General features: G+C 48.6%; 1 protein-coding gene across 2 annotated transcripts in view; it reads left to right on the top strand.

Annotated features, from left to right (window-relative positions):
• LOC138293639 (carnosine synthase 1-like) overlaps positions 1-12891 on the top strand; it is a 205572-nt gene that overhangs the window by 118891 nt on the left and 73790 nt on the right. For both annotated transcript variants that reach the window (XM_069232927.1, XM_069232928.1), the window contains one exon: positions 5970-6442. In XM_069232927.1, coding sequence (XP_069089028.1) covers positions 5970-6442 — 473 coding nt within the window. The remainder of the gene's footprint in view (positions 1-5969; positions 6443-12891) is intronic.

Below are 12891 nucleotides of genomic sequence, written 5' to 3'. Positions count from 1 at the left end.
TTTTCTATTGGCCCAATATGTCCCAGAAGGTAAAGGAGTTTTGCACCTCCTGTGGTCACCTGTCAAGCCAGTGGTAAGACAGGTGGCCATCCAAAGGCCCCCCTCATTCTGCTTCCAGTGGTGGGGGTTCCCTTTGAAAGAGTCGGAGTGGATATAGGGGGTCCACTTGAACCTCCCACAGCCTCAGGGAACCAGTATATCCTAGTAGTAGTGGATCATAGCCTGAAGCAATTCCCCTTAGGTCCACTACTGCTCCTGCAGTAGCCAAAGCACTCATTGGTATCTTTACCAGAGTGGGATTTCCTAAGGAGGTGGTTTCTGACAGAGGTACCAACTTCATGTCAGCTTACCTAAAACATATGTGGAATGAGTGTGGGGTGACTTACAAGTTCACCACACCATACCATCCACAAACCAATGGTCTTGTTGATAGATTTAACAAGACATTGAAGGGCATGATCATGGGGCTCCCTGAAAAACTCAAAAGGAGATAGGATGTCCTCTTGCCATGTCTGCTTTTCGCCTACAGAGAGGTGCCTCAGAAGGGAGTAGGGTTTACCCCCTTTGAACTTCTGTTTGGCCATCCTGTTAGGGGACCACTAGCTCTTGTAAAAGAAGGCTGGGAGAGACCTCTCCATGAGCCTAAACAAGATGTGGTGGACTATGTACTAGGCCTTTGTTCAAGGATGGCAGAGTACATGGAAAAGGCAAGCAAAAACCTTGATGCCAGCCAACAACTCCAGAAGATGTGGTATGACCAAAAGGCTGCTATGGTTGAGTTTCAGCCAGGGCAGAAAGTCTGGGTTCTGGAGCTTGTGGCTCCCAGGGCACTTCAGGTCCAATGGAGTGGCCCTTACCCAGTGCTAGAAAGAAAGAGTCAGGTCACCTATCTGGTAGACCTAGGCACTAGCAGGACCCCCAAAAGGGTGATCCATGTGAACCGCCTCAAACTCTTCCATGGTAGGGCAGATGTAAACATGTTAGTGGTTACAGATGAGGATCAGGAAGCTGAGAGTGAACCTCTCCCTGATCTCCTCTCCACTGACCCTAAAAATGGCACAGTAGATGGAGTGATCTACTCAGACACCCTCTCTGGCAAACAGCAGGCTGACTGCAGGCAAGTCCTCCAGCAGTTTGCTGGGCTCTTTTCCCTAACCCCTGTCAGACACACCTGTGTACCCATGATGTGGACACAGGAGACAGCATGCCTGTCAAAAACACCAAATCTTTAGACAGTCGGACCAAGTTAAGGAAAGCATCAAAGTGGAAGTCCACAAGATGCTGGAGTTGGGAGGTCTTGAGCTCTCTGACAGTCCCTGGGCTAGCTCAGTGGTCTTAGTCCCCAAACCTCACACAAAAGATGGCAAGAGACAGATAAGGTTCTGTGTGGGCTACAGAGGGCTTAAGTCTGCCACCAACACAGATGCTCACCCCATTCCAAGAGCAGATGAATTAATTGACAAATTGGGTGCTGCCAAATACTTGAGTACCTTTGACTTAACAGAAGGGTATTGGCAAATAAGAATGGCACCAGGAGCAAAAGAGAAAATAGCATTCTCTACACCTGATGGGCACTACCAGTTTACTGTGATGCCCTTTGGCTTAAAGAATGCCCCTGCCACCTTCCAAATGTTGGTGAATCAAGTCCTTGCTGGCTTGGAGTCCTTTAGTGTACCTTATCTTGATGATATTGCTGTCTTTAGCTCCAACTGGCAGGATCACCTGGTCCACCTGAGGAACGTTTGGAGGCCCTGCAAGCAGCAGGCCTCTCTATCAAGGCATCTACATGTCAGATAGGGCAGGGTACTGTGGTTTACTTGGGTCACCTTGTTGGTGGAGGCCAAGTTCAGCCACTCCAAGCCAAGATCCAGACTATTCTGGACTGAGTAGCTCCAAAAACGCAGACTCAAGTCAGGGCATTCCTTGGCTTGACTGGGTACTATAGGAGGTTTGTGAAGGGATATGGATCAATAGTGACACCCCTCACAGAACTTACCTCCAAGAAAATGCCCAAGAAAGTGAACTGGACCGTGGACTGTCAAAAGGCCTTTGACACCCTGAAGCAAGCTATGTGCACAGCACCAGTTTTGAAAGCTCCAGATTATTCTAAGCAGTTCATTGTGCAGACAGATGCCTCTGAGCATGGGTTAGGAGCAGTCCTGTCCCAGACAAATGATGATGGCCATGACCAGCCTGTTGCTTTTATTAGCAGGAGGTTACTCCCCAGGGAGCAGGGTTGGAGTGCCATAGAGAGGGAGGCCTTTGCTGTGGTCAGGTCCCTGAAGAAGTTGAGGCCAGACCTCTTTGGTACTCACTTCATAGTTCAAACTGACCACAGACCTCTCAGATGGCTGATGCAAATGAAGGGAGAAACCCCTAAACTGTTGAGGTGGTCCATATTCCTACAGGGAATGAACTTTATAGTGGAAAACAGACCTGGGACTGCCAATGCCAATGCTGATGGCCTTTCCAGGTTCTTCTACTTAGAAAATGAAGACTCTCTTGGGAAAGGTTAGTCTCATCCTATTTCGTTTTTGTGTAAGGAAATGCCTCCTTGGCATGGTTACCCCCTGACTTTTTGCCTTTGCTGATGCTAAGTTTTGATTGAACGTGTGCTGGGACTCTGCTAACCAGGCCCCAGCACCAGTGTTCATTCCCTAAACTGTAACAATTGACACAGCCCTGGCACTCAGATAAGTCCCTTGTGCCTGGTACCCCTGGTACCAAGGGCCCTGATGCCAGGGAAGGTATCTAGGGCTGCAGCATGTCTTATGCCACCCTGGGGACCCCTCACGCAGCACATGCACACTGCCTCACAGCTTGTGTGTGCTGGTGGGGAGAAAATGACTAAGTCGACATGGCACTCCCCTCAGAGTGCCATGCCAACTTCACACTGCCTGTGGCATAGGTAAGTCACCCCTCTAGCAGGCCTTACAGCCCTAAGGCAGGGTGCACTATACCACAGGTGAGGGCATGTGTGCATGAGAACTATGCCCCTACAGTGTCTAAGCAAAACCTTAGACATTGTAGGTGCAGGGTAGCCATAAGAGTATATGGTCTGGGAGTTTGTCAAACACAAACTCCACAATTCCATAATGGCTACACTGAAATCTGGGAAGTTTGGTATCAAACTTCTCAGCACAATAAATGCACACTGATGCCAGTGTGCAATTTATTGTAACATACACCCAGAGGGCATCTTAGAGATGCCCCCTGAATACCAATTCGACTACCATTGTAGGCTGACCAGTTCCTGCCATCCTGCCACAAACCAGACAAGTTGCTGGCCACATGGGGAGAGTGCCTTTGTCACTCTGTGGCCAGGAACAAAGCCTGTACTGGGTGGAGGTGCTTCACACCTCCCCCTGCAGGAGTTGTAACACCTGGTGGTGAGCCTTAAAGGCTCACCCCCTTTGTTACAGCACCACAGGGCATCCCAGCTAGTGGAGATGCCCGCCCCTCCGGCCACTGCCCCCACTTTTGGCGGCAAGGCTGGAGGAGATAATTAGGAAAACAAGGAGGAGTCACCCACCAGTCAGGACAGCCCCTAAGGTGTCCTAAGCTAAGGTGACCCCTGCCTTTAGAAATCCTCCATCTTAGTTTTGGAGGATTCCCCCAATAGCATTAGGGATGTGCCCCCCGCCCCACAGGGAGGAGGCACAAAGAGGGTGTAGCCACCCAGGACAGTAGCCATTGGCTACTGCCCTCCCAGACCTAAACACACCCCATAAATTCAGTATTTAGGGGCACCCCAGAACCTAGAAAACTAGATTTCTGCAACCTGAAGAAACAACAAGGACTGCTGACCTACAAGCCTGCAGAGAAGACAGACGACGACAACTGCTTTGGCCCCAGCCCTACCGGCCTGTCTCCAACTTCGAAAATCTGCAACCAGTGACGCATCCAACAGGGACCAGCGACCTCTGAAGCCTCAGAGGACTGCCCTGAACTAAAGGAGCAAGAAACTCCAGTGAGCAGCGGCCCTGCTCAAAACCAGCAACTCCTTTGCAACAAAGAAGCAACTTTCAAAGACTGCATGTTTCCTGCCGGAAGCGTGAGACTCCACACTCTGCACCCGACACCCCTGGCTCGAGATCCAGAGAACCAACACCACAGGGAGGACTCCCTGGCAACTGCGGGCTCGTGAGTAGCCCGAGACGACCCCCCCTGAGCCCCCACAGTGATGCAAGCAGAGAGAATCCAGAGGCTCCCCCTGACCGCGACTGCCTGTAACAAGGGACCCGACACCTGGACTAAGCACTGCACCGGCAGCCCCCAGGACCAGAAGGAACCGAACTTCAGCGCAGGAGTGACCCCCAGGTGGCCCTCTGCCTAGCCCAGGTTGTGGCTATCCTGAGAAGCCCCCCCTGTGCCTGCCTGCACCGCTAGAGTGACCCTCGGTCCCTCCATTGTTTCCGATCTGAAACCTGATGCCTGCTTTGCACACTGCACCCGGCCGCCCCTGTGCCGCTGAGGGTGTATTTTGTGTGTCCACTTGTGTCCCCCCACCAGTGCTCTACAAAACCCCCCTGGTCTGCCCTCAGAGGATGCAGGTGCTTACCTACTGGCAGACTGGAACCAGAGCACCCCTGTTCTCCATAGGGCCCTATGCATTTTGGGCACCTCTTTGGCCTCTGCACCTGACCGGCCCTGAGCTCCTGGTGTGGTAACTTTGGGGTTGCCTTGAACCCCCAACGGTGGGCTGCCTATGCCCCAGAACTGAGACTTGTAAGTGTTTTACTTACTTCACAAACTAACCTTTACTTACCTCTCCCAGGAACTGTTGATTTTTGCACTTTGAAAATAGCTTATTGCCATTTTTACAAAGACTGTATATGATATTGCTTTTATTCAAAGTTCCTAAAGTATCTAAGTGAAGTACCTTGCATTTAAAGGATTTACTGTAAATCTTGAACCTGTGGTTCATAAAATAAACTAAGAAAATATATTTTTCAATATAAAAACCTATTGGCCTGGAGTAAGTCTTTGAGTGTGTGTTCCTCATTTATTGCCTGTGTGTGTACAACAAATGCTTAACACTACCCTCTGATAAGCCTACTGTTCGACCACACTACCACAAATAGAGCATTAGAATTATCTAATTTTGTCACTATCTTACCTCTAAGGGGAACCCTTGGACTCTGTGCACACTATCTCTTACTTTGAGATAGTATATACAGAGCCAACTTCCTACATATGTCTATGAGGAAAATCCATAAAATGGCATGTGACTATGCCACTGAGCATGACTGAATATCATAAGAAGTATGATATAAAAACCTAAACAAAATCTAGAGCCATGCCATCATTTCATGGGAGCACAAGTAACCACAGGCATGTTTTTAGCCTGCTTCGGCCATGTTAGTGACATGCATCTCCTGCATCATGGCACAGTGATTTATGGGACCCATATTTGGGACTACCTGTCATACTTGGGGTGTCTCACTGAGGATACAAAAAAGTGATGGGTGGAATACTTGACATAACCTTGGACATTAGTATTTAGGCAGGGCTGCATTCCTGAACTTCGTCTTTTGCTTAAAGTGCCACTAAAGAGAGGGATCAACTATGTATACTCATCAGTCTTAGCACATTCCAAAGTTGAAAGTGTATCCTGAACTTCTAGGCGAGGTCTCTTCGGCAGGAGAACACAAGCAATGCAAGACTTGATTCATCAAAGAGGTTCAACTTCTGTCCTGTGGCTCAGTGAGCTACATCATACATTTGCACATAGGGTATTTAACTGAGAAAAACAAACGATGAATGGAATGCTTCAGTTATCTCATTTCCTGTTAATTGCTTTGTGCCGCCACCTAATTCATAGTATTTGTACTCACTGTATTTGTACTCTTGCTCTTCTTTTCTCATGTTCTTAAAGTGCCTTCCCTTACTTTTCTTTCTTCATGCTTCCCTCTCCCGTTTCCTTCTATTGTTCACATGCCGTCTCTTTCTCATGTTCCCTGTCCCAGGTAATATGCTGCTGTGTCTCTCTCCCACGTGGCTTTCCAAGGTCCCATCAAAATCCCACCCTGATGAATGCAGTCTTCTTGTGCATACAGCTGTGACCTTCGACCTCGGTGGACGGAGTTATTTGGACGTGTTTGAGACCCCTCGTCGCGTCACTTATTTCACTGCCTCCTTTGAGCTTCCACGATGGGAGTGCCTGCCAGGGCTAGAGGCACTCAGTTGTGACTTGGACTGTCCATCAGGAGGCTCTGACACACTGGCCCACCTCCTGGAGGACAAGCTGGTAACACGCCTGCTTCTCAATCGTGCTGGCCTGGCAGTGCCACCAACCCTAGCTTTCACATACAGAAGTGTGCATGCACCAAGCAGACATGTGCACACAGTGGTGCTCAACCAGAAGGAGGGGGAGGAGAATCTACTACAGGAGGAGATCCAGAACTTCCTGCAGTCCAACAGCAGGATCAATGTCCAGCAGGTAAGCTTCCAGGCTGGAGAGTTCATAAACTTCTACTGTGTCTACAAGTGCTATAGTCTCTCTTTCTTTCTCTCTGTCTCATTGCCACTTTCTCTCATTTTCTATTTATCACTCTCTTTCTCATTCATTAATTAGTTGTTTCTCTCGCAGTCTATTTCTCATTTGGCCATCCTTTTTGCTCTATTCCTCATTTCTCTTTTGCTCTTTCTCTTCCACCTCTCCTTTCTTGTGTTCTAGTCAGAAAAAGTAAATAAGTAGTCTACTATTGAAAAGGTTTAGGATATGTGTGAACTTCCAGTCATATTCTGTAGCAGGCGGAGACTCCTTAAGCCTCATTATTAAGCTGTAAAGAACAAGTTATGTTTCTTCGGTAATGCTCTTTCTGGTGTATACTTTATCTAACCACATATATTTTACTCATCCCATGCCTCATCCTATTACTATAAACTTCCAATTAACACTTCTGGATTCTTCCCTCCTCTATCCCTCCATTACTCTAGTCAATCTAACTAATAAACTCACATATCCTCTGCTCAAATTAACATAAAAATACTGAAACTGAACTCATATTTCCCTATACTAATCCACCACTAATTCCTCTTGGGTTCTGGAGTAGTATGCTACTCGCCGAAAAACGATTTGATGCCTCGTCAGGGGTAGTAAGCGCCATATAAATACTATTACAATACAATATTTGTCATCTTCGAGTGCTCCCCAGACACCTGTCTCGATCCAGAAACTTTTTTTCCAGCAATGCTCCCATGTGCGACTATTGGTGCCCTGCGGCTCGGGGCTGACTCCATACCTCTCCAGAAATAAGAGACCAGAGCTGTATATAAGTGCAATTCTCAGTTTCTTGCCTGTCTCTTTCCGCACCATCAGGCTTTCAGCGTACATAATTGGTACTAACTGCCTTGGCATCTTTTAAGATTTTAAAAACAGGCAACTCCAGAGAACGAAGAAGTGGGAGGGCAGTGAGTAATTTGCAGTTACACTGACTATCCACCATAAAGTGTGTTACCAAAGGTAAGTAAGTTGCTATACTGATGACTATATCAAACCACACATTTCTCACCTTAGAACAGAATGCAGTACCCCTCCAGGTGGGGGGTCTGTGGAGTGGACTCAGATGAATAAGTCCTACATTGGAGTGGAGAAGTGTGGCTCAATGGTTAGAGTGGCAGACCCTGATGCAGAAATCTGGTCCGGGACCAGGGTTCAATTCCTGCCTCAGTGGATCTTGAGCTCAGTTTCCTCGGACCTTATAATTCTCGCATTGGTGCCTAATCTAATTCATGGGTCCCACTTGTAACTCTGGGCAATAGCTTGCTTAATCTCCACCATGGCCCCAACAGCGCTGGGATGCCTGGCTTCACCTTGGAGGTTGCCCAGGAGTGGGCACCTCACAGGGAAAAGCCAGGAGGGGTTCCACAGTGGTATGTGTACAGCGCCTTGAGACCCTAACGGGTGAGTAGTGCGCTATACAAGTACGAAGTTTACAGTTTACATGACCGAGTTGGTGGAATGTCCATTTGGCCAGACATTGCCATCAAGGCAGTAGTACTTCATGATCGTAAGGACCGATGCCAACATCACAGCCTAGCAGATGTCAAGGACAGGCACCCTGCATGCCAACGCAGTGGTAGCAACAATAGCCCTGGTGGAATGAGCTCTCTGACCTGGCAGCGGGTGCTCCTTGGCCTGTATGCAGCAAATCTTAATGCAAAAGACTATCTTCCTCGGCATGGTCCTCTTTTGCACAGTATTTCCTCTCTTCACCCCGGAGAACCCCCAAAAAATTGATTTTCCACATGCAGTTCCTTGTTAGGATCAATCTTAAAGCTTAAGCCCTTTTGGGGTCCAGTGACCGTCGAAAAAGCCTCTCCTCCTTTTTCTAGGGTTAAAAGCAAAGAACGGGGGCAGGGTGATATATTGCCCAACTGGAAAGGAGTCACAACTTTAGGCAACAATGCTGCCCATGTTCTTAGCACAAGTTTGTCTGGACAAAAGGTGGTGTAGGATGGATGCACCAACAGTGCTTGCAACTCACTTATGTAACAAGCTGAAGTATTCACAGAGGAAAATAGTCTTTAAAGTCAAGAGTCACATCGAGCTCAACAGGGGATCACCTGAGAAACGTTAAGACAAAATTAGGGCCCACTGTGGCATCATGAACAGGTTAAAAAGCAACATATATGTTGAGCATTTGTATAAGCCTCATCACAACAGGTGATTTAAACAAAGGCAGTTTGTCTGTCAAACTTAAAAAGGCGGAAAGGTCCGACAAATAACCTGTTATAGTGCCCACTGCTTGGTGTTGTTGGGTCAAAGACAAAACAAACAAAAGAACACCTGACAGCTTGGATTGTGAATGGTCAATCTTGCAGTGACCACACCATCCCGCAAATGTGTCCCATTGCCAGGTGTAATTGGACTTTGTGGCAGAGCGTCCAGCAACAAGGATGACATAGACCACTTCCGGTGGCAGGTCAAATGCAGTCAACTTCCACAACTTAATCTCCATGCATGGAGGTGTACACTGCATAGATTTGGGTGGAGGATCCTGCCTGTTGCCTAGACAGGAGGACCTCCCAAAGTGGCAGCCCGACTGAAGGGCAAGGGCTCATTGTAGGAGGATGGCCTGACTTATAGTGGGTACCTAGTGGTACTTACACCTTGTGCCAGGTCCAGTTATCCCTTATTAGTAAATTAGAGGTGTTCTAGCAGCTTAGGCTGATAGAGGCAGCTATAGCAGAGCAGCTTAGGCTGAACTAGGAGACATGCAAAGCTCCTACTATACCACTTATATCATATAGGTACTATATCATAAGAAACACAATACTCAGAGTTACCAAAAATAAAGGTACTTTATTTTAGTAACAATATGCCAAAAGTATCTCAGAGGATATACTTGCTTAGGAGGTAAGTAAAATACACAAAATATATTCACAGACCAAAATCAGGTAAGTAAAACACTTAGAAATATAGAGCAAACACTGTAGAATACAATAGAATGCAATAGGAGACAATAGGCATAGGGGCAACACAAACCATATACTCTGAAAGTGAAATGCGAACCACGAAGAGACCCCAAGCCTAGTGTAGTGTGTAGAGGGTCGCTGGGAGTGTAAGAAAACACTAAGGGTGTCCAAGATACCCCACCCCAAGACCCTGAAAAGTAGGAGTAAAGTTACCCTACTACACCAGAAAGACAGTAAAGTCGAGATAGGGGATTCTGCAACGACAACAACTGACTGCAAAGCACTGAAGATGGATTCCTGGACCTGAGGACCTGTAAAAGAAGGGCACCAAGTCCAAAAGTCACAAAAGTGCCCGGGGTTGGGGGGTTGGACAGGAGCCCACTAAACCCCGGATGAAGGTGCAAAAGGGCTGCCTCCGGGTGAAAGAAGCTGAAGATTCTGCAACAACGGAAGGTGCCAGGAACTTCTCCTTTGGTCAGAAGATGTCCCACGAAGCGCTGGAGGATGCAGAGTTGTTTCTACACAGAAGGACCACAAACAAGCTTTGCTAGCTGCAAGAGTCATGGTAGAGGATAAAGGATGCTACCCGGACCCAGGAAGGACCGGGAGGTCGCCACTTGGAAGAGGAGACAGAGAGGGCACCCAGCAACACGGGGAGCCCACGCAGAAGCAGGCAGCACCAGCAGAAGCACTTGAACAGGCGTTCAAGAAGTCTGAACACAACGGTCGACTCAGCAGCACAAAGGAGGGTCCCACGAAGCCGGAGATCAACTCAGTAAGTTGGGCACTGCAGGACGGAGTGCTGGGGACCTGGGCTGTGCTGTGCACGAAGGAATCCTTGCAAGAGTGCACAGAAGCCCTAGCAGCTGCAGTTCACGCAGTACACAGGATTACTGTCTGGCGTGGGGAGGCAAGGACTTACCTCCACCAAATTCAGACAGAAGGACCACTGGACTGTGGGGGTCACTTGGATCCAGCTCCTGTGATCCAGGGACCACGCTCGTAGCGATGAGAGGTGACCCAGAGGACTGGTGAAGCAGAAGTTTGGTGCCTGCAGTAGCAGGGGGAAGACTCCGTCAACCCACGGGAGATTTCTTCGGGATTTTCAGTGCAGGGTGATGGCAGACAGCCCTCAAAGCATGCACCACCAGGAAGCAGTCGAGAAAGCCGGCAGGATTAGGCGCTACAATGTTGCTGGTAGTCTTCTTGCTACTTCTTTGCGGTTTTGCAGGCGTCCTGGAGAAGTCAGCGGTCGATCCTTGGCATAAGTCGAAGAGAGAAGTGCAGAGAAACTCTGGTGAGCTCTTGCATTCGTTATCTGAAGAGAATCCAACAGGAGAGACCCTAAATAGCCCTCAGAGGAGGATTGGCTACAGAGAGAGGTAAGCACCTATCAGGAGGGGTCCCTGAGGTCACCTGCTGGCACTGGCCACTCAGAGCTGTCCATTGTGCCCTCACACCTTTGCATCCAAGATGGCAGAGGTCTGGGACACACTGGAGGAGCTCTGGGCACCTCCCCTGGGGAGGTGCAGGTCAGGGGAGTGGTCACTCACCTTTCCTTTGTCCAGTTTCGCGCCAGAGCAGGGCTGGGGGGATTCCTGAACCGGTGTAGACTGGCTTATGCAAGGAGGGCACCATCTGTGCCCTTCAAAGCATTTCCAGAGGCTGGGGGAGGCTACTCCTCCCGAGCCCTTTACACCTATTTCCAAAGGGAGAGGGTGTAACACCCTCTCTCAGAGGAAATGCTTTGTTCTGCCTTCCTGGGACTGGACTGACCAGACCCCAGGAGGGCAGAAACCTGTCTGTGGGTTGGCAGCAGCTGTAGCTGCAAGGAAAACCCCAGAGAGTTAGTTTGGCAGTACCCGGGGTCCATGCTGGAGCCCCGGGATGCATGGGATTGTCCCCCCAATACCAGAATGGTATTGGGGGGACAATTCCATAATCCTACACATGTTACATGACCATGTTCGGAGTTACCATTGTGACGCTACACATAGGTATTGACCTATATGTAGTGCACGCGTGTAATGGTGTCCCCGCACTCACAAAGTCCAGGGAAATTGCCCTGAACGATGTGGGGACACCTTGGCTAGTGCCAGGGTGCCCTCATACTTAGTAACTTTGCACCTAACCTTCACCAAGTAAGGGTTAGACATATAGGTGACTTATAAGTTGCTTAAGTGCAGTGAAAATGGCTGTGAAATAACATGGACCTTAGTTCACACAGGCTGCAGTGGCAGTCCTGTGTAAGAATTGTCTGAGCTCCCTATGGGTGGCAAAAGAAATGCTGCAGCCCATAGCGATCTCCTGGAACCCCAATACCTTGGGTACCTAGGTACCATATACTAGAGGATTATAAGGGTGTTCCAGTGTGCCAATCAGAATTGGTAAAATTAGTCACTAGCCTGCAGTGACAATTTTAGAAGCAGAGAGAGCATAGACACTGAGGTTTTGGTTAGCAGAGCCTCAGTGACACAGTTAGGCACCACACAGGGAACACATATAGGCCACAAACGTATGAGCACTGGGGTCCTGGCTAGCAGGATCCCAGTGACACATATCAAACACACTGACAAAATAGGGTTTCCACTATGAGCACTGGAGCCCTGGCTAGCAGGATCCCAGTGAGACAGTAAAAACACCCTGACATATACTCACAAACAGGCCAAAGGTGGGCGTAACAAGGCTAGAAAGAGGCTACCTTCCTACACTCATGCCTAGAAGCTCTGGGCACCACACTCTCCAGGCCTATTCCGGAGCCACTAGAATGACTTTGGCCCAGTAATCCCTGATCTTTTTTAGAACTCATGGCAAAAGAGGCTGAGGTAAGAAGGCATACAGGAGCCCTGAGGTTTTATCCAGCCATTAAGCATCTCCTAGAGAGTGTCTTTGTGGAAACTCCAGTGCACAAAACATTGGACGTTCTCGACCATGGCAAAAAGATCTAGTCAGGGCTCTCACCACTGCCAGAAGATGCACTGTGCCACTTCGGGGTGTAGCAAGAATTTATGGTCTGCCAGTCACCATCTGCTAAGATAATCCATGCTGGCATTGAAGGTGCTATCAAAGAGTTCCAGGACAGAGGCTAAAAAATCGGGCTTATAGCCGGAATGTCCTGGACTTGTTGCAGCAGAAAGAAGGCCCTAAACAGTACTGTATCCAGAACAGCTCCAATGAGAGGAAGCCTCTGCGAAGGAGTCAAGGGAGACTTTGGCTCATTGCTCATGAACCCAAACAATTTCAGGAGAGTCACTTTTGTCTAGACAGGGTCTCCTATTAACTGTGCGATCCTGCCTTCATCAGCCAGTCATTGAAAACTAGTATCCCTGACCTCTAAAGATGGACAGCAACCATTGTCATCACCTTTGTGAACACTCGAGGGGGCCTGTGAACACAGTAAACTGATAAATCTCATGGCCTACCTTGAATCGCAGGTAACATCTGTGGGAATGCAGGGTGCATATACGA

Source organism: Pleurodeles waltl, chromosome 4_2 (genome assembly GCF_031143425.1).
Source record: "Pleurodeles waltl isolate 20211129_DDA chromosome 4_2, aPleWal1.hap1.20221129, whole genome shotgun sequence".
NCBI lineage: Eukaryota > Metazoa > Chordata > Amphibia > Caudata > Salamandridae > Pleurodeles > Pleurodeles waltl.
This window is presented reverse-complemented; position numbering and strand designations above follow the sequence as displayed.